The 21,896-nt window shown below is 45.1% G+C and overlaps 1 protein-coding gene across 1 annotated transcript in view; it reads right to left on the reverse strand.

The window, feature by feature from the left end:
* Window positions 1-11,342, reverse strand: part of LOC137375170 (serotransferrin-B-like) — a 54,853-nt gene extending 43,511 nt beyond the window's left edge. Inside the window, exons 1-2 of the mRNA XM_068041921.1 lie at window positions 11,200-11,342; window positions 10,381-10,517 (exon numbers count right to left, since the gene is read on the reverse strand). Of these exons, the coding sequence (XP_067898022.1) occupies window positions 10,381-10,517; window positions 11,200-11,251 (189 nt within the window). The 5' untranslated portion in view covers window positions 11,252-11,342. The remainder of the gene's footprint in view (window positions 1-10,380; window positions 10,518-11,199) is intronic.
* Window positions 11,343-21,896: the final 10,554 nt, after the last annotated feature.

The raw sequence follows: 21,896 nt of genomic DNA on the forward strand, positions 1-21,896 counted from the left end.
AGCTTTAAGTGCTATGGATGTTAACTCGCTGGGGGCTTTCTTGTAGCTCAGCAGTGCAATGCGCTTAGCGGCTACGACAGGTTCCAGCTCTTCATTGTGAGATTGAAACCAGTCTGCATTCCTCTTCACACAATTGCCATAGGTGGGCACTGCTGAGTCATAGATGGCGTCTCTGATGTGGGCCCACTTGGTCCCTGCATCCCCTGTGGGAGTGTTTTGGAAGGCTTTTTCAAGTGAATTTAGAAACTTGCCTAACAGCTGTGGATGAGAAATTCTGCTAGTGTTGATGCGCGGGTGGCCCTTCTGCTTGGAGTGATGCAGCTTCTTTGGTTTAAGGCTAACCTTGCTGCACACCAGGGAGTGGTCGGTGTCACAGTCCGCACTATGGAAGCTGCGTGTGATTTGAACACTATTTAAAGAGGCTCACCTTGTAACGATGAGGTCCAGCTGGTGCCAACGACGTGATCTTGGGTGCCTCCAAGAAACCTGGTGACAGGGTTTAGTGTGAAAGAATGAGTTGGTGATGCAGAGGTTATGATAGCTACATAACTCAAGCAGTCTCTGACCATTCTCATTTATCCTTCCAATGCCAAAGCGCCCAAGGCAGGAAGGCCATGAGTCATGGTCGGCCCCAACCTTGGCATTAAAATCCCCCAGCAGGAACAGATGTTCGGTATTGGGGATGCTACCAATGATATTAAGGAGTTCCTCATAGAACTGATCTTTAACTTCATGTGGGGAGCAGAGTGTTGGAGCATAGATGCTGAGTAGGTGTACTAGACCAAGGCGGGTGAGCAGTCGGATGGACAGTATGCGTTCCGAGCCATTTGAAGGTGGCTCTATCATGCTGAGCAAAGAGTTTCTGATGGCGAAGCCCACTCCATGCTGTCTTGGTTCTTCAGGATCCCTACCCTGCCAGAAGAAGGTGTAGTCTTGCTCTCTTAGAAATCCGCTCGCAGGGAGACATGTCTCCTGAAGTGCTGCAATGTCCACATTGAGTCTACTGAGCTCGTTGTTGATGATGGCGGTCTTCCGAGAATCGTTGATTTGTGTAAAGTCATCCGACAGGCCAGGACACATAGTTCTGACGTTCCAACTTGCAAAACGAAGGGCTGGTACCTTCTGTCCTTTTTTGGTCGTGCTGTTTGGTGCGGTGTTACAGTTCACTTGTCGGGCAATGACCCTGAGCTCCAAGCACCCATTGAAGCAGGTGGACTGTGGCGGGACAGAACCTTACTGCCCGGTTTGTGGCGGGTGGTAGCTGTCCAGTGAGATGCGATGACCTCTCCCACCAACAAAGGCAACCCATGGCGCCCAATCTCTATGCCAATTGAGCTGGACTTATAACCCGTAACTGCTGCCTTCCATGTTGATTTGGTCGCTGTGAGGCGACTATGGAGTGACCTCTCCATGGCGCATGCCTGGGCGGATGTATGGAGGTTGTGAGTTGCCCAAGCGTCAAAACCCCCCTCTCAGCCTTCCTGGTGAGGTCCAAAGGAGCACAGAGCACGACGTTTGGCACCAGTATGGCTGTAGGAACTGCCGGAAACATGCCAACGGTGACACATGACCGCCTTCGGGGTTCCGTTCCGGATTTTCTGTTAGGATTTACTCCCTTCGCCTTGATCTCTCCCGAGACGCCCACAAGGCAGTGGGGTTGTTAGGGCCCCGACACAGGGGTAGGTGAATGCCGGTGGGAGGAGGTGGAGGGAAGTGGGGAAGGGGGTGCATGGGGGGTGGGTGCGAGGCGGAGGAGTGTGGTGGGAAGGGGTGCAAGGGGGGAGCTATGAAGGGGGTGCGAGGAGGGTGAGCTGGGAGCGGGGGGGGGGGTGGTGGCGGGGGAGGGGGTGCAGGTCATAAAACATTGCATCAGCTCCCACCATTGTCCCTTTTACAATGGTGTAATACTACTGGATCAGGATCCGGGAGCCGAGCCGGAGTTGTGGGAAACGTTTGTGTGGAAGCAGGCACATCTCCAGTATTCAGTGATTTCTGGAAGATGTGTTGCAGAATTCCTGCAATTCCCCCCTTTATTTTCTGATGGATACTTGGATGAATCTTAGCCAGCTCCTCAGATTCAGTCACCTCGATTATGCACAGCTGTTCAGGTAGTGATGCTGGTAGTAATATAAAGAGCTGCGCAGAGTCGCCGAGTCAGCGGGAGCCGCTGCCGGACCATGTGGCCGCTCTTCCTCCTGATCGTCACCGTGGACGGGCTCCCCGAACATAGCCAAGTGGCCTTCCAAGCTTGGCCACAACTGGCAGAAAAAACAGTCCCAACTTATCCAATATATCTTTGACATGAAGTTCCTCATTCCAGGAACCATTCTCGTGAATCTTTTCTGTACTCTCTCCAATGTCTTCACATCTTTCCTCAAATGTGGTGCCCAGAGCTGGATGCAATACTCCAGTTGAGGCTGAACCAGTATTTAAACAAGTTTAACATAACCTCCTTACTCTTGTACTCTATGCACCTATTAATAAAGCCTAGCATAGTGCATGCTTTGTTAACCGCTTTCTCAACCTGTCCTGCCACCTACAATGACTTATGCACGTATACACTGTCACGTAGGGCCCCACCTGCCAAGAATGAGGCATATTAATTTTGCCACATGAACATCGATTTTAAACTTACTGGAGTAAAGAAAGAAATTGATTTAATAAAAAACAGACCCTTGACTGGAAAGACATTTCCATATTTACAGACAGTGCTTAAAAGGGACAAAAGATAATTCCCTGACACATTCAATCCATAACGGACTTTTGATTACCAGACATTGAAGGTGGAGGAGCTAGCATTCCAGGTTGACTGCTAAGATGGCTGAATACACAAATGGACGTGGTCCCACCAGCTAGTCACATGACTAACCTGCTGGGCCACCTGAGTTTTTCTGAATTTGAACTTGCCACAGAGTTTTGAACTGGCAGAAAGCTCCTGGCTCCTGGATTGAGAACATCTCTCTCCTGTTTGCTCTCTTCTCTTTCTCACCAACTTTGGAATCCATTGAAGACATAGGAACCCCAAGAGAGAAAAGTCTTCTACAGTGAACAAGGTTTACGAAAAAACTGGCCCCAATGAAAAGCAAGAACTACCTGAAAAAGGACCCTACATTGAGCTCGAAGCACAGCAGCAAAAAAACTCTTCAGATATTGCCTCAAACCTCTCCACTTTATTTTTCTTCTGCTTTTTTCTGTCTCTATTTGCATGTGTGTATTGCATAGGCATGCTAATGTGGGGCATAGTGTGTATGTGTAGGCGTTAACCGAATTAGGGTTTTTAGTTTAAGTTTAATAAATTTGACTTTTCTTCTTTAATCCCAAGAAAGCATGTTTGTGCTAATTTCGTTGCCTAATAATTGGAAAACGGTGAACAAGGATTCACCAAGGGGGAACTCAAAACATGGTGTGTTGAAAATTAAACCCTGTTACAGTAAGACCAGGTGAAGGCTGAAAGGGAACCCTAAACACGTTTCTCACCTGGTCGTAACAGAAATTTGGGGGTTCATCTGAGATTTTACCCACAAACAAACGAGATAACTTGGAAGTGGGAAGTCATTATTCCCAATCAAAAAAAGAGCAACTTTTCATCACAGGTTTTTTTGGTGGTTGTGTGTGCTTGATCACTAACATATCTGCAACTGAAGCTGGCAGTTCTCCAAGCCAGGGTGAAGTAACTTGGGATAAGTTAAAAGCACTGTCTATGGAGGAGTTGAGAAAAATGGCTGAGCAGTGTGGGATCACTGTACGTGGCAAGGCTAGGAAGTCTGAACTCCTAAGACTAGTGGCCAACCATTTTTCCCTTCAATCTGAACAAGCAGAAGCAGAGTTAGAAGTAGAATCCGACAGGGTATTGTTAGGAAAGATACAATTGGAACAGAGGAAACTTGAATTTTAGGAAAGAGAGAGGGAGAAAGAAATAGCATTCCAGATGGAACATGAAAAAAAACAAAGATAGGAGAGGGAACTAGAGAGAGAGGAGAGAGAGAAAGAAAGACAGGAGAAGGAATGAGAGAGAGAAAAAGAATATTCTAAAAAGAGTCCAAAGAAAGAGATTGGAAGAGGCTTGAGTTAACTAGGGGTCGACAGAGTAACCCCAGTGAAAGCATGGCCAATACGGAGGAGCATAATTCAAGGCTGAGTACAAAATTGTTAAAACCCGCGCAACTAATTCCAAAATTCAATGAGGAAGTCGTGGAAGTGTTTTTTGTGTCTTTTGAGAAACTGGCATGCAGCTAAAATGGCCAGCTGAGACCTGGTCTCTTCTACTACAAAGCAAGCTAACTGGAAAAGCCCATGAAATTTATTCCTTCTTGCCAGATGAGAGTTCATCAAGTTATGAGTTGACCAAAAATTCTATCCTCGGGGCATATGAATTAGTACCTGAAGCCTATCGCCAAATGTTTAGAACCCTCAAAAAGCAAGCTAATCAAACCTATCTGGAGTTTGATAGAAGTAAGCAGCTGGCTTTTGACCAGTGGCTGAGGGCTCTTAAACTATAACTCAGCTGTGAGACTCTCAGAGAAGTAATTCTGTTAGAGGAAATTTAAAAACTCTCTCCCATTCTCAATAAAGACCCATATAGAGGAGCAGCGGGATCAGAGAGCCCGGCAAGCGGCCGTTCTGGCTGATGAGTTTGCTTTAATTTATAAGGCGGTTTCCCAGGGAGAACCTTTCCTAATCACTCTCACAAATCCGGAAAGGACAAAGGGTGGGAAGGTGATCTCCACCCATGCAGTCCTGGAGGAGAAAGGAAAGCAGGAGACACAGGGGGCCTTCTGCCAGCCAGAAAAGAAGGTGCTGTGAGTAAGAGTGAGACCCGGATACCAGTGTGCTTCCATTGTAATAAAGCAGGACATTTAAGAGCTGACTGCTGGAAACTAAAGGGAAAACCGGTAGTGTTAATCAGGGCACACCCACTCAGTGAAGACAGGGACCCTGATGGAAAGCACAGCAGAACAACTTGTGGTTTTAACGGCAGTAAGAGCGAGACACAGGACGCTTACTCCGACCAGTGCAATAAAATTTAATAGGATTCCTGAAGGTTTACAGGGTTTTGTGTCTAAAGGGAAAGTAACCCCATACCTGTCGAGTTGGGCAAGCAAGTCCATAATAATTCTCAGGGACAAAGGGGCCACTAGATCCTTTTTACTGGGAAAGGACCTGCCTTTCCCTCAGAGAGTGCAGTGAACACCAAAATGGTTGTGAATAGTATTGGAGGGCAGTGTATGCCTGTACCTGTACACCGGGTGCACCTGGAGTGCAACCTAGTTTCGGGACCAGCGACCGTAGGGTTTCCCTGTGGATGGGGTTGGCCTGCTCCTAGGTAATGATCTGGCGGCAGTGAATGTGGTAGCTCCCCCCCAGTCGTGAAAGAAAGATACAGGAGGTCAGAGAGACAGGGCAGTGGCAGGAGACGGACCCCTGCAGCTTCCCTGAATGTGTAGTGGATCAGGCCATGATCAAACCAGCTCCCCCAGAGGAGACTGCATTGGCACTGCAGGCAGATGACCATGAGGTCTGTCTATCTGAGACTTTCTTTGGAAAGTTAGGAGACCCAGAGAATAAATTAAATGGATCTTTCCTAGCTGAGGCTCAGCGAGCTGACCCAGTATTGTGAGAGTTAGCACAGGCTGCCCAATCTGAAAGTGAAGCAGAGGGAGTCCCTGATTGCTGCTATTTAAAGAATAAGGTACTGATGAGGAAATGGAGTTTCCTCACAGACCTGAATGTAAGGAGTGGGCAGTAGTTCACCAGTTAGTGGTGCCACAGAGGTACCAGAGAGAAATATTAAGAAGGGTATACGAGACTACAGTAGCTGTACATGCCGATGTACGAAAGACCAAAGCCCGCATAAGACAGCAGTTTGGCCAAAACTTCACAAAGATGTGGTGGAGTACTGCAGGAGATGCCACATGTGCCAGGTTGAGGGGAAATCCCAACCTACCATGAACCCTAAGTCCTGTACTGGTGTTAGGAGGACCCTCCAGTAGAGGGCTGGTGAACTCTAAGGGACCCTTGATGAGAACAAAAGGGGACAGGCAGGCACACAGCTGGCAAAAGTTTCGAAAGAGAAGGGGAAAAAGTGACCAAGAGGGCAGGTTAAGGGAAGTCTGGGAGGAATCCCGGATGAAAACCCCTACTGTCCAGTCAGCCCACCCCAAGAAATGTGAAAAGTTAGACCCCACATGCTCCTGTGTAAATGCAGACTATAGAAGCACCCCAGAGTTACTAGCAGCATTTACAGGAGCCGTCAGTGACAAAGAAAGACGTCTAGGAGGCAGAGAAACCGTGAGTGTGAAGCCTCACCTAGTTGATGTGCCACAAGGGAGTGCAGTAGGGTCTGCACAAATACCTGCAGGTAGGAGTGTCTAGTGAACAAAGGGGAGACTAACAAAGAATCCTCCCCACAGTCAGAGGAAAAGGGAACCACCAATCGCCTGAAGTCAGAAGCCTTAGCAGGACTCAACAAAGCACTGAGAGTTCAGGTTAGATCTGCCCACTACTAACTCTCCTGAAAAAAAAAATGACCTTGAACCCTGGGCAGCCATGGAAAGGGGACATTAAAGCATCACTGGCTCCATTTCCCTGGAAGTGAAGGTGTCATGTAGGCCGCCACCTGCCATGAATGAGGCATATTAATTTCGCCACATGAACATCGATTTTAAACTTACTGGAGTAAAGAAAGAAATTGCTTTAAAAATAACACCAGACTCTTGACTGGAAAGACATTTGCATATTTATAGACAGTGCTTAAAAGGGACAAAAGACAATATTTACAGACAGTGCTTAAAAGGGACAAAAGGCCATTCCCTGACATATTCAATCCACCATGGACTTTTGATTACCAGACATTGAAGGTGGAGGAGCTAGCATTCCAGGTTGACTGCTAAGATGGCTGAATACACAAATGGACGTGGTCACACCAGCTAGTCACATGACTAACCTGCTGGGCCACCTGAGTTTTTCTGAATTTGAACTTGCCACAGAGTTTTGAACTGGCAGAAAGCTCCTGGCTCCTGGATTGAGAACCTCTCTCTCCTGTTTGCTCTCATCTCTTTCTCACCAGCTTTGGAATCCATTGAAGACACAGGAACCCCAAGAGAGAAAAGTCTTCTACAGTGAACAAGGTTTACGAAAAAAACTGGCTCCAATGAAAAGCAAGAACTACCTGAAAAAGGACCCTACATTGAGCTCGAAGCACAGCAGCAAAAAACTCTTCAGATATTGCCTCAAACCTCTCCGCTTTATTTTTCTTCTGCTTTTTTCTGTCTCTATTTACATCTTTGTATTGTGTATGCATGCTAGTGTGGGGCGCGGTGTGTATGCGTAGGCGTTAACAGAATTAGAGTTTTTAGTTTAATAAATTTGACTTTTCTTCTTTAAACCTAAGAAAGCATGTTTGTGCTAATTTCTTTGCCTAATAATTGGAAAGTGGTGAACAAGGATTCACCAAGGGGGAGCTCAAAACATGGTGTGTTGAAAATTAAACCCTGTTACAGTAAGACCAGGTGAAGGCTGAAAGGGAACCCTAAATACGTTTCTCACCTGGTTGTAACAACACCCAATTCCCTCTGCTCCTGCACCCCTTTAGAATTGTACCCTTTATTTTATATTGACTGTCCATGTTCTTTTTACCAAAATAAATCACCTCACGCTTCTCCATATTAAAATTCATCTGCCACCTGTCTGTCCATTCCACCAACTTGTCTGTATACTTTTGAAGATCCACAATTGCTTTCTCACAGTTCATGATGCTTCCAAGGCTGGGATTTTATGCTTGCGACAGGGGTCTCGACATCCAGAAAAAGCAACGGCAAGTTTCCGCGTCGCTTCTTCGCCGGAAGTCCCACCGAATCTAGTGTCAATCCGACATTTACATGGAGAGCAGTGAGCCTTGCACAGGATCACGGACTCCGTCGCTGGAAGTCCCACCTTTGGAGAGATGCCGACTAAAAGAGGCCAACAGCACTTCTACTAAGCAGCGCCACCATAAAAGTGGTGGCTGCTGCTGGAAGAACACCTACTGGAAGCCCAGGAGCAGTGCTGGACCCAGGCCACAGTTAGGTCAGGGCAGGAGGGATCTCACGGGGTGGAAGTCGCAGGGGGATCGGTAGCAAGGGCAGGAGTGTAGCTCTCAGTGGGCCGTCCTTTCCCGATGCCAGGTCCTTTGTTCACTCACTAAGTGCCTTTTAACGAGGCATCTTATGCCATCAGCCACCCTTCTCCGCCCCCCTCCCGGAGCTGGGAAGCAGCCCGCACAGTTTTTCATGCCATGCTTCTTGTGCGGCAACAGGGCCGGTCACCGCACTTATAATTGCTGCGGCAGGATGAGGCCCCTAATTTGGGATTAATTGTCCAATTAAAGGCTTCAATTTGCAGTGGGGCAGAAGGCGGTTCACAGGCCTTCCCGCCCCGGACTAAGTTTTGGTGGAGGTAGGATGGTGGTGGAAATCCTTCTGCCACCATCCCACCCAATTTTATGCTCTCCCCGCCTCCAAAAACACCGCGGGGGGGAGCATAAAATTCCACCCCCCACCACACCTCCCAAGTTTTATATCATCTGCAAGTTTTGAAATTGTGCCTTGTACACCATGGTCTAGGTTATTAATACATAACAGGAAGAGCAAAGGTCCCAACACTGACACCTGAGGAACTCCACTACACACCTTCTTCTAGTCCGAAAAACAACCATTGACGACTACTCTCTGTTTCCGATCACTGAGCCAATTTCGTATCCATGTTGCTGCTGTCCCTTTTATTCCATGAGCTATAACTTTGTTCACAAGTCTGTTGTACAATATTGTGTCAAATGCCTTTTGGAAGTCCATGTACACCACATCAACAGCATTACCCTTATCAACCCTCTCTGTTACCTCTTCAAAAAAAATACTCCAGCAAATTAGTTAAAGATGATTTTCTCTTAACAATTCCATGCTGGCTTTCCTTAATTAACCCACGTTTGTCCAAGTGACACTTACTTTTGTCCTGAATTTTTTCATGAGAATAATGATACAATGGAAGTTTTTCACATGATGAAAGGAGGAGACAGGGAAAATAGAAGTAAACTGTTCCCAGTAATTGAGGGGTCTAGAACAAGGGCCAATAGATACACGATTAATAGTCAGAAATTTAGGACAGCGGGCAGGAGAAATTTCTTCACTTAGCAAGTTGTGAAGCTGTGAATTTCAGTTCCAGAGTCAGTGGTTGACACAGAAACCATGTAAACTGGTTAAGATTGGATTGTATCAGTGAATGATAGAAAAGGAAATAAAGGGATGGAGGAACAAGGAAGATAAATGTGATTAGGATCATTTCCTTGCATGAAGGGTAACACCGACATATACTGGTTGGACTGAATGGCCTGGATCCCTGCTGTAACTTCTATGTACTTTTATGTTAGGCCGCAATTGTGCGCTCCCTCCACTGAAGGCACTGCTGCTCCACCAGTGGTAGGAGTGTGTAATTACAGCATGACAAGCTGAGAGTTGCAGCTTCCATTATGAATGCGGACATAGGAACCTTTAACAGAGATATACAAATAAGAACACAATATTTGACTTTAAAATGAGGATTCAATTAACTCTGTGAGCACTGGCCTAGTTATAAGCTGACCGCTATTTCCCTTCCCCAGCTCCACACCTAAAGGCGACTGTTGGCCGAGCCTCCCCATGTGCAACACCATTGGAAAGCAACCAGTATTTGTAAAAAATTATAATATGTCAGAGAAAATGTTGATTTGCTTTAGGAAAATAAAATAAAGAATACCCAATCCAGGTGAGACTACACTACCTTTTCATTGTCGTACATTTGTTGTCTTGACCTTAGTTTACTTGATACAGAAACCTCCAAGCCTCATTTACTGGTTCACATTGTGTCGGGTCAACAGGACCTAGTTCTCTGTGCAGTTACATTTACTGAACTAATACCATGCCCTCATATACCAAACATACCTCTTACATCCAAATATACCCCCCACTTTCCAAATATATACGTCATATTCCAAATAGACACCTCACATTCCAAATATACCCCCACATCCCAAATACATTCCCCCACCTTCCAATATACTTCTCACACTCTGTCCCCATGGCCTAGTTTACATTATTCATGCTGACAACTCAACCCATTTCTTTATTTATTGCTTCCCTGGTAAAAGGTGGCCTTTCTTGTCCAAGTTGGGGACAAGAGCCTGATCCCTGGTCTTAGCCAAAGCCCCTCTGTAACTTAAAGGCCGGGGCTACACAAGACCAGCTGAGGTTCCTTCACCCTGTGCAAGTGCCTCAAACTCATCTGATGTCCCCTTCAGAGATTGGCTGGACAAGATAATGCAGTTCCCTTTTTATACAGTGACGTGTTATTAAATATGCTGGTGACATTTACCGAAACCTTCTGGATACAGTCTTCCTTGGAGCCAGCCTGGACGCAGCTGACTGATGTCCAGTTGTTGCATTTATTCTGTTCTTCTGCACTGATGGTGCACCAACGCAGCCTTTCAACAGGAGATGCAGTGACCTCACCTAGGGAACAGAAACACGTTGACTTCTGTTTCATCACTTTATTCCCCAATATTTATAACTTGTATTTTCAACACACTCCACCATAACATAGGAATCCCTGATTTGAGACTCAGGTAACAAGAGGTGTGGAAGAGCTTGTGCAGTCATTGTGCTTTGTTTCTTACTGTTCCTGTGTGTAGGAAAGCTGCTGCTCTTCTCACCAAGCTCCCTCTGATATATCAAGATTCTGCCCTCTTCTTGTTAATTACCTCAACAGAAGAAATAGTTTCTCTGTATCTACCTTGTGTACACAGGCATACCAGATATACCTGTACTGCAGTACACAGATACACACACAGTTCCTGTACTGGGATACTGGTTCCTGCACTGGGATACACAGATACAGAAAATATACCTACACGTGGTACATAGATATAGCTTAAACTGAAAAAATATTTTCTGTTAAGCATCAACTCCTTTATTTGCAAAGAGCGAGTCAGGTGATGTTTGTTTTCCTTTGTGCTATTGCACTTGATAATTAAAAATTAAAATGCCTTCCCCATGAATGGACATTTCCCCTCTGAAGCAAAAATCTGCACAGTATCCCTAACGTGTTAACTTGAACCGTTCAGGATGAACAGGCACCAAATTGTGAGCACCCAACAAAAATAAACTTAATTATAAAAGAAAGAAAAGAACTTACAAATAATTCCCAAGACCAAAGCTATGAACAGCAGCCTCATCCTGCCCCACATGTTCAAAGACTGGTGAAATTGAGAAACAGTCTGTCACTAGCAGCTCTGAGGAGGTCTCGATTCTCTAACTTCCCTTTTAAAGAGCTCAGAATTGGCAGGAACACTGATGACCAACACTGATCTCTGTTGACTGAGTGTTTTACAAGAACTTACCAGAACTAACCAACCTTTGAAATTCAAACAAATGCTTTATTCAGGAATTCAGAATGATTTTGCTTTAACATTACTAGTTTTCTTATTTCCAAACGCATTGTCAATTTAATCTTGGCCAATACAGAAATGTTTTATAAAGTATGTGCTCAGGAACTGATTTCCAAACTTTTACCTTTCCCAACACTTCCCTTAAATGATTAACCTTTTATTATCTTTCCAATAAATCTTATCCCTGCTTGTCCTGATCTTAGCCCAGTCACCAGTAGGGGCTCCAGAATTAGTTGCATTGGGCTGGGAAAAATCCTTGTGAATGCTGTTGCTTGTCCACTTGAGGACAGGATTGAAGCCCACACAGCTCAGCCCATTGCCTGAAGCAGCTGACCTGTCAGTGCTGGACAGCAGAGAAATCAGTCACTGCTCCTGCTCTTTATGCCGGCTCTGATGGGTGAACCTCAAGTAAGGACAGGTTTGGGCTCAGTTGTGACGACCCCCATGACTGACTGGATGGTTGGCATTCACTGTCCGGCCTCACATTTGTAAAATGGCCACTTGTGTGAGATAATGTAGCAAGAAATCAGAATTCAGGAGGGAGCCAAAATATTGGAGGGAAATAAATTCTCCAATTAGTTGTTTTTATTTTTTCTCACAGAGCAGATAGAAGTTTCCAGAATGAACAGGTTCTTCCAACAAATGAGTCTCCTACCAGCTTTTTGCTGTTTGTTCCTACTTTATCCTGTCAGCTGTTGAAGCCCTCACTCGTGCCTTTGTCACTTGATTATTCAATGCTCTTCTGGCTGGCCTCTATGTGTTTTAATCCAGAAAGCCAGTTGGTTAAGGATAAAGCTGGAGCCAATCTTTACACATTTTTATATTTATTACAGTGTGCACCTCCTAACTCAATATCCATATTTTCAGTCAGTATCGATTTATAGGGGGCTCAAGTGAATCCCCAGTCAATGCCCACCACCTGCATGCAATTAAACAAAATTAATATACAATGAGCACTGTCCGCCACCTTCCATAAACTTCAGCTCAACCAATACTCTCCTGTCCGTATCCTATCCTGCGCTAATTCCCTCTCATTTATCACTCCTGTGCTTGCTTATCCACATTGGCTGCCTATACAGGAACATCCTAAGTTTATAATATTCATCCTTGTTTCTAAATTCTGAAGTGTCTTCATGCTCCCTCTCTCTATAACCTCCATCAGTGATGCAATGCTCCCATTCCTGAACTCTGATTCTCTGATTCTGCTCTCTTGTTCATCCCCTGTACCCTTAACCCTAATCTCTGGAATTCTCTTAAATCCCTCTGCCACTCCACCTCCCTTTCAGATCCTCCTTAAAGGAACCACTGTGACAAAGATTTTGATCACCCCTCTGAATATCTCCTTCTCCGGCATGACTTCCAATTTTTTTCCCCTTGAATTTTTGTGAAACTAGCTTTTTTCTACATTAAACATTTTCACTATATCAACATAATTATCCCTGTTAATTGACTCCAATGAAGGTCAAAGCAAGTGCTGTTCTTTAATTGCTTGCTTCCAATAAATACAACAGGGCATGAATGTGGATTTATTAAAGTTAAGCACCATTGCTGGAAATTTCTTCAGTTGCTTTGCCTCTGTAACTCCTCTGGGGTGATCAGTAGAAAGCCTGTTATGATGTGGGGTAAAGAGGGAGGTGGCCAGAGACAAAGGAATGGAGAGTTAAAAGGGGGAGATAATAGAGATGTGGTGGGGTGAGTTCCTGGATAGATTTTAAACACAGTGATGAGAATTTTGAATTTGAGACATTGAGGCACCAGGAGCCAATGTAGTTAAGTGAGAATAGAGTGATTGGCAAATGGAATTTAGTGCAGGTTTGGACAGGGGCAGCAGAGATTTGGATAAGTTTATGTTTATGGAGGTGCAGAATGGTTGTCCAGCCAAGAAAGCTTTAGAGTAATTATATGTTGGTTTCAGCTGCGGGTGCTGGTAGAGGTGAAAGTAGCTGGTGTCTGTGATGGACAGAAGGTATTTTTGGAAGTTTCGTTGAGGTGATGAACAGTTTGATTTAGTCTGAGACAATGGACAGGGAGGGAAGTGGTGGTGAGAGTACGGAATTTGTATCAGGGCTGAAAACAATTGCTTCAGTCTTCCCAGTGCCTTAGTTTGGAGGAAGTTATAACTCATCCAAAACTGTAAAGTGAGCACCTCACCTGACATCAATTGGATGATTGAACCACTGCCAAGAAATGTTCCTTTGTCACAACACACAATGAATTCATTCAACTCCTTGACAATATTGTATGTCTTGGGCAACAGGTTTTGAGATTGAGTAATTTTCCAGTTTGTGAAATATTGGACTGTAACACTGGGCACCCAGGTGCACTTGTGTATTGCTTACTGTAACTTATATTGTGTTCTGGAGTTGAACTACCAGTCTGATGTGGTTTTGGCATGTTTCTCTGACTTTACCTCTTTATGTTGATGTAAGGTTTTATTTTCCCTAATTTCTCTCATTCTTTCTTGAAGGTGCATTTCTATAAGCATGTAAGGAATAAGAACAGGAACAGGCCACGCCACCCCTTGCGCCTGCTCTGCCATTCAATAAGATCATGGCTGATCTTTGATGTCAATTCCACTTTCCTGCCTAATCTCTAAATCCCTTAATTTCCATAGAGTCCAAAAATATATTGATCCTTGTTTCTCTACCGTTCTATTTTTCGATGTTAAGGAAGGCATTAGCAAGACCAAAATTGCATTAAAGAAGGCTTAGAACCAAATCTATAGTGAAAATGTGGTGGCAATTTTGCATCATCTGCCTCATTTCCACCCAGCCAGTGAACTGTAGCTGAGACCTGTAGATCAGCCGGGAGGGTAATTTGCAAGTGGGGGTTGCAACCATGGATCTCAGGGCAGTCACGGCTCAGATTATTTTTGCGATCCCTGTTCCTTTAGGACCCACAAAATTGTTTCAACATTTATCTTTGCTGGACATCTTCAACTTCTTGGCCTGTGGAACCTATTGAAGCTTGTACCGAGCAGGCTCCAAACAGTTCCAGCATAAAGTGACAACTGAAATCCTATTTACAGCATGGGGCCCTGATTTTCATATTAAACGGGGTCTACCGGCTGGAACTGCGGGTGTTTTGGACACATAGTGGTAGGCCCTTTTCAAAATGGTGTCGGCACAACACAGGGGTTAAAGGAGTGGTAAGAGAACTGACCTCCATTTTGAGACCATTACTATCCATTAATACCAGACAAAGGTGGTGAAAATTGACCCCTTTGTGCTTGTAAAGTTATGGAAAGGAAAAGTGCAACAAAATGTGCAAATTAGTTTTCAGTGGCTTTTTGTTGACTTGTTTGTGGCACACAACACTTCAAGCCATCAGTGTCGGTCACCGTAAAACTCAGAGTTTGATATGGCAAGTGAGAGAAGTGAGGACTGTGTAGGGTGCTGTGGAGATCACCCTTAGTTGAACTGAGTTACTGGATGCCAAGATGTGGAAATTTCAACAGGTGAAGGACAGACGTAGAAAAAAAGTAAATAAACAGTAAATCTTTTGCAACTGAGTTTAAACACAATGAAACATGCCTAGATTACCTTGTAGGATTTTGTGCTGACACACGGCAGATACAGTGTTTACACAGTTTGTTGCAAAGTGCCAGCTGTTTTTTACACTATTATATATCTCTCTGAAGTTTCCAGATTCAGCATGACTTTCCTTGTTTATACTTACGCATATTAAATTCATCTGCCAAAGTTCCCCTCCTGCAATTTGATATTGTCTGTGAATATAACCATTCTGATGTTCCAACACTAAATTTTGTCAATGGGAAAAGTACGAAAGCTAATCTGCTTTGCTGTTAGCTCAGTGGGTAAATGCCCTGTGTGATGTACCGAGCTATTCACAAATGCGCTAGCTGCGTTGGTGCTGAGGCTCACTGTTGGCCTTAACACCCTTAATTTAGGAAAAGACAGTCAGGGTTTCACATACCCTAAATGCTCTTCAGTGGCCTAGGCTGGACATGCATGTTTGTGGAGGTGTGAGGAAACATAGAATTGTATTCCCTGGAATATCCCATGATCGAATGGCAACATCTGTTGTGTTACTGAGTTCTCAACACAAACGTACCAAACAATCTGCAGCTGTAAGTTGAATGAAGAGTTCTTTATTACAAAATAACAGAATTAAAGGAAGAGCTCTAAGATACACATGCTGTTTACTAACGCTGCTCCAACTGCTATATCACATGTTGGCTTCCTGTGATGATGTATACTAAACTATTTACATATTCAACAGTATGTTAACTGGTACTCAAGCAGTTAAAGCAATATCACAACACCCTCTGACCAGCTTCATCCATAAAGACCACCGGTAGAATGGTACCTATCCCTTTGTCGACAAAGGAGAAGGACAAGAAAGGTGAGCACAGAAAGGAGAAACAAAGAGATAGAAACAGGAGGGAAAGAAAGAAAGAAGGAATTGCGGAGAATGTGTGTAAAAGCAGACCACAACATAAATTTGTGTAAGCAAGGAAAATGAATTCAACAAAAGGAATTTTTAAAAAAATCTAAAATCAGCAATGGGAATCAGGGGGAAAACCCTCCGCCGGCTGGAGTCATACCTAGTGCAAAAGGAAGATGGTTGTGGTTGTTGGAGGTCAATCATCTGAGCTCCAGGACATCACTGCAGGAGTTCCTCAGTGTAGTGTCCCGGCTGAACCATCTTCAGCTGCTTCATCAATGACCTTCCTTCAATCATAAGGTCAGAAGTGGGGATGTTCGCTGATGATTGCCCAATGTTCAGCACCATTCGTGACTCCTCAGATACTGAATCAGTCCGTAAAGAAATGCAGCAAGACCTGGACAATATCCAGGCTTGGGCTGATAAGTGACAAGTAACATTCGTGCCACACAAGTGCCAGGCAATGACCATCTCCATCAAGAGAGAATCTAACGATCTCCCCTTGACATTCAGTGAGATTGCCATCGCTGAATCCCCCACTATCAACATCCTAGGGGATACCATTGACCAGAAATTGAACTGGAGTAGCCAGATAAATACCGTGGCTATAAGCGCAGGCCAGAGGCTAGGAATCCTGCGGTGAGTAACTCACCTCCTGACTCCCCAAAGCCCGTCCACCATCAACAAGGCACAAGTCAGGAGTGTGATGGAATACTCTCCACTTACCTGGATGGGTGCAGCTCCAACAACACTCAAGAAGCTCGACACCATCCAGGACAAAGCAGCCTGTTTGATTGGCACCCCATCTACAAACATTCACTCCCTCCACCACCGCGCATAGTGGCAGCAGTGTGTACCATCTACAAGATGCACTGCAGCAACACACCAAGGCTCCTTACAAACCTGCGACCTCTACCAACTAGAAGAACAAGGGCAGCAAATGCATGGGAACACCAAGTTCCCCTCCAAGTCACACACCATCCTGACTTGGAGCTATATTGCCGTTCCTTTACTGTCGCTGGGTCAAAATCCTGGAACTCCCTTCCTAACCGCACTGTGGGTGTACCTACCCCACATGGACTGCAGCGGTTCAAGAGGGCAGCTCGTCACCACCGTCTCAGGGGCAAATAGGGATGGACAATAAATGCTGGCCTGGCCAGCGATGCCCAAATCCCATGAATGAATTAAAAAAACCTGGAAAAAGATTAGTCAGAAGCATCAAAGAGTAAATAGTTGAAAGGAAAGGATGAAAATAAATAAAAAGGGAAAAATGATAAAATACAATGTCAAGCTACATAAGAGAAATTCAAAAAGACAGAGTGATGGGAAAGTGAAAGGACAGGAAGATCCTCTCCCCAACTAAGTAAAGAATAGCAAGACCCTTTATATGAGAGGTATTTAATGAATCTGTTCATCCCAAAACAAAGGGCAGAATTTTAAAATGATAGTCCCAGATGCAGCTTGCGGACCTGTAGCGACCTCAGCCTTGGCATTAAAATCCTGCTTCCAAGTTTCCAGACCAATTAAAAACCACAGGTGTGATGATGTCACACATTTGTCAATGAAGTGCTCTCCATTTAAAGGGACACCGGCAAGGGTCAGAGTCACAGCAAGAAAAGCTGCTTTTGCTGTCTGGAAGATGTGCAGGACATGGGAAGGCTGTCCCCCAGTTCTCAGAGTCTTCCCTGGAGGTCATGCTGGCAGCAGTTCAGATAAGAGGGAAGTGCTGTTTCCAGAAGACGGAAGGAGTAGGCCAGCAACCCTGATGATGCAGTATTGGACAGAATTCACCAAGGCTGTAAGCAGCAGGAGTGTGGAGCTCTGTACCAGGATATAGTGCCAAAAAAGGTTTAATGACCTCATTGGGTCAGGCAAGATGAGTGGCATACCAATATCAGGTGGCAACCAACACTCTATGCATTTCCCAGCAATCCCCTGCACAGCCCTTCTTTGACTAACACACCATTCAGCTCAACTCATACCTCTATGTTAAATCTCCATGTGAACAGTCAACACTGACTCTCACCCTCGTCTATGTGCCATCTCACACCCAACCCTTACAGGCACACTCCACAAATGCTGTCATTCCATCCTGTCCACTCATTTCACTTCTCACACTCAAACTCTCTGTTTTCTCTCAGTGAAGGAGAAGAGAGCAAAGAACTCCAGGGAGAGATAGAGAACTTGGGGTAGACCTGCAGCCATAGCCACCTTGACCTCATTGGAGGAGGATGCCCTAGAGATTAGCAGGGTGGCACAAACATTACATGTCAGTGATGGAGAGAAGGGGGTTGTCCAGAGACCTGGTGTCATTATTTAATACACTGCCCCTGCGCAATTAACAGTCACTCTTAATTTAATGTCACCAGCAACTAAAATGTCATGATATACATTATGTCGAGTTCGTACCCTTTCTCAATTTCAGCACTAACTCATGTCTTTGATCTCCCAGAGGTCCTTCACAGATGACAACAGAGGTGATGAGGGACTAGGCTGAGGAGATCTCAAAGGAGAGCAAGCATTCTGAGGATGTACTGTCACATGATTCATGTGCACCCTCCACCAGAGCAAAAAACACACATCAGTGCGTACGACAGTAGAGCTAGTTAGGTTGTCACAAGGGGAGGCACATGTCACATGTAACCAACAGCAGATATGGGAAACAGAGACACTAGTGGAGAGTCCAGGTCAGAGAGGACAGGACAATCCAAGCGCTGCTGAACTGGAGGTAGATGCTAAGCCTCAGGAGTCATACATCAGGAGGGAAATTGTAGAGCAGCATGAAATGCTTGTGGTTCTGTCAGTATTTTCTGAGGTCATGCACTGTCTTGGAGAGAGATTGGAGGAGTCCATCTCAAACATGAGTGCCATGATGTCTCAGGCATTCACACTGAAGACCACCTCCATGGAAAGAGTGGCCACTTGCATGGAGCATCAGTCGCAGCAGGGAATGGAGTGCATACTGATCCAGATCAACAGCCTGCACACTCAGCCTACCACTTTAAATAGGATGGAGGAAAGCCTCGCCTTGACAGTTGAATGCTTCACTGAAGTTTAGCAAAGTGCTCTCCAGCTACTGATGGGCCATGAGACAGAAGATGGCAAAATGGTACATGGAAGTGTGGACTCTTCTCGAAGTGCTCCCACTTCTCATCCCTCACCACCACTCCTTCCTTCTGAAAAAGCTGCACATGCTACCTCCTGCCCCAATGACCGAGGCTGTCCTGCACAGGCGCAGGTGTGGCAGCCTTTGCTGAGGCCTTGACTGGCTCCCAAACCAGAGGATGTTAGCCATGCACATCCCATGTATCAGAGCAGGGGAATGAGTAGCCTGCCTCTAGCTCTGTGAAAGCTACAGGAATAGCACTATGTGCCAGTGATAGAAAGTGGGAGAGGAAGACTTCTTAGTTGCACATTGTGTGTTTGTAACTATGTAAATGTTGTGTCATTTGTGAAATTGTAAATGAGGAAAGACTTTTTTACATGTTTTGTCCTCATCATTGCTGCATTTCAATTCCCCTTCATCAGAATGGCAACCCAGAGTTGAGTCAGTGCAAACTGTGTGCTTGTGATGGAACAATTTATGGCTGTGGGAATGCTCTGTGCTGGGGTGGGGAGGTTGCGCAGCGCAGGTCATTCAGGGTTATAATGCCATATAGCTTTGGACTTGTACATTATTTGAATCGTGCCTCTATGAAGCCACTGCATGCTTCTCTGGCAGCCAGATTTGCAGCTGCAGCCACCTTGGCCATATTATGCTCTTCTTCCTCTAGCTCCTCTTCCTCCTCCTCCTCCTCCTCATTGAACAATGTCAAGTGGTCTGCAACTTCTCCTCTTGCAGCTCTAGTCCTCTCTGCAGCGCCATGATATGCAAGGCACTGCAGACCTTGACCATTCTGGAGACCCTTGCTGATGCATACTGAAGGAGACCCCCAGATCTGTCAGGGCATTGGAGTCTCATTTTCAGCTAGCCTTGCTCAATGCTCCACCTTCTGGTGATGTGGCTCCTGTTGTACCTCTCCTTGGCATCATTGGCAGGGCTCCCGACAGGTGTCATCAGTCAGGTCCTCAGTGGGTAGCCCTTGTCTCCAAAAGGCCAGCCACTCAATTTGCTTAGAGGTGCAAATACCTGGGGTAGACTTGACTGGCACAGGATTTAAGAGTCATGATGGCTTCCAGGAAATCTTGAGCACACAAACACCAACTTATATTTATATAGCATAATAAACATGCAGAATAAACTTACAAAGGTCACAAACGATCTGCCCGCTGAGGGTGTGCAATTCCTTTCCAGTTGATGAAGACTTAGGATGATCCGACGGTGCCTGGATTGTCACATGTGTACAGTCTATGATTCCTGAACATGTGGAAACCCAGCCAATGTAGAAAAAGCGTCTAACCGACCTCATCAGTGTTAAAGTGCACATATTGGGCAACCCTGGTAAACATGGCATCTGTGAATTGGGATGTGGACTTGTGGGCTGCAGATTGGTGCGATCCTGCAGGTGTCTCCAGCTGATGCCTGAAAGGAGTTAGAGGCGAAGTAATTCAGGCCTGTGGTGACCTTGACAGTCCCTGGCAATGCATCACCACTGGTCCACTGGGAAGGAAGCCTTATTCCAGGAGGCTGCAAATATAAGTAACAACCTACCACAAGAGCCAAAGCCTCCCGAGGAACTGTTGCCGAGGAGGCCGATCCTCTGTCTGTACACCCTGTTTTAGGAGTATCACTTGCTTCGAGCTGGAACTCTATGTCCTTCCCCTCTGTCCTGTGGAGCAGCATGTGGCTGCGGAGAAGGTAGCTGCTGTTGCTTTTGTTGCTGCTCCTGTTGCTGGTGTTGGTGCTGCTGGTTCTCCTATTACTCTTTAGAAGTCGATATAATGGCTGCAGTGAAGGCCGAGGGCAAATAAGTTTAGACCAAGGTGCAAAGTATGTCAGATGGCTTCCAAAAAGTTGTTACTGCCCTGTAAATCAGAGGAATCATGGCTTCAAGACATGTGCTGAGAGTACCAGTCTTTTGCACAGGCATGGCTGCAGCTTTTCAGATTCACTATTTAAACGCTTTCTAGCATGCCAGTTTCAATGCTCAATGACTTTCCACTGTGTTCTCACTGTATGGACCCTGGCAAGATCCATACAGCTCAGGGAACTTATGTGCTGGCTGTTAAAGCCAGAACGATAGGTTCAATTGTCAGTGAATTGCTACTTAATATTTAAATGTTTGACCTGACGCCTTCAAGGGAATTTCCCACGCACTTCTGAAAATGCCCCTGTTAAAGGAGGAGATGAGTGGGAACATGTCGGATTCCGCACATGTCGTCATGTTTTGATCCTTTTAGCTCCTGCAAACATCCAAACCTGCTCCCTTCACAGATAAAATTCCACCCAAAGGATCAGAGTCGAGAAATATATCACTTTTTTATTTAACGGCAGAGTCTGAAAACTTATTTTACATGTTGACCCATCAGTTAAAATAGTGGACAAAGTGTTGCTGCATAGATGTGTGAGGGGTTTGCACAAATGCATTTCTAAACCCAGGATTAATTGACCTTCGAACATAAATGATTGAAGACACTGGAAAGTAAGGAAACCTGTGAATAAAAAGAATAGATAAATAAGTTCAACAAATAAAACTTGCCAGGAAAAGAGTTCACAGAAAAAGCAAAATCAGAACAGCAGCGGGAAATATTTAAAACAGTGATCATTAGAGCTCAGGAGAAATATATATATTTATATACACATATAATATCACCAAAGAACTAGAATGAACTAACCATAATGAAACACCATGGATGAATGAAGAGATGTGGGCAAAATTAAAACTATTATCAGGCAAACCCCACCGGCCAAGACTGAGGCACACATTATTTCGCCACAATGAACATTAAAACTTAAAATTGAAAGCCCTGACAGGAAAGACATTTCCATGGTAACAGCCAATGTTGAAACAATGGGGGTCCAGCAATGGCTTCTCCAATACGCAGAAGTGGTCGGGTCAGTTTTGGTCACATGACTAGCTGGCTGGAGTTTTTGAAT

The sequence above is a fragment of the Heterodontus francisci genome, chromosome 11, assembly GCF_036365525.1.
Source record: "Heterodontus francisci isolate sHetFra1 chromosome 11, sHetFra1.hap1, whole genome shotgun sequence".
Lineage (NCBI taxonomy): Eukaryota > Metazoa > Chordata > Chondrichthyes > Heterodontiformes > Heterodontidae > Heterodontus > Heterodontus francisci.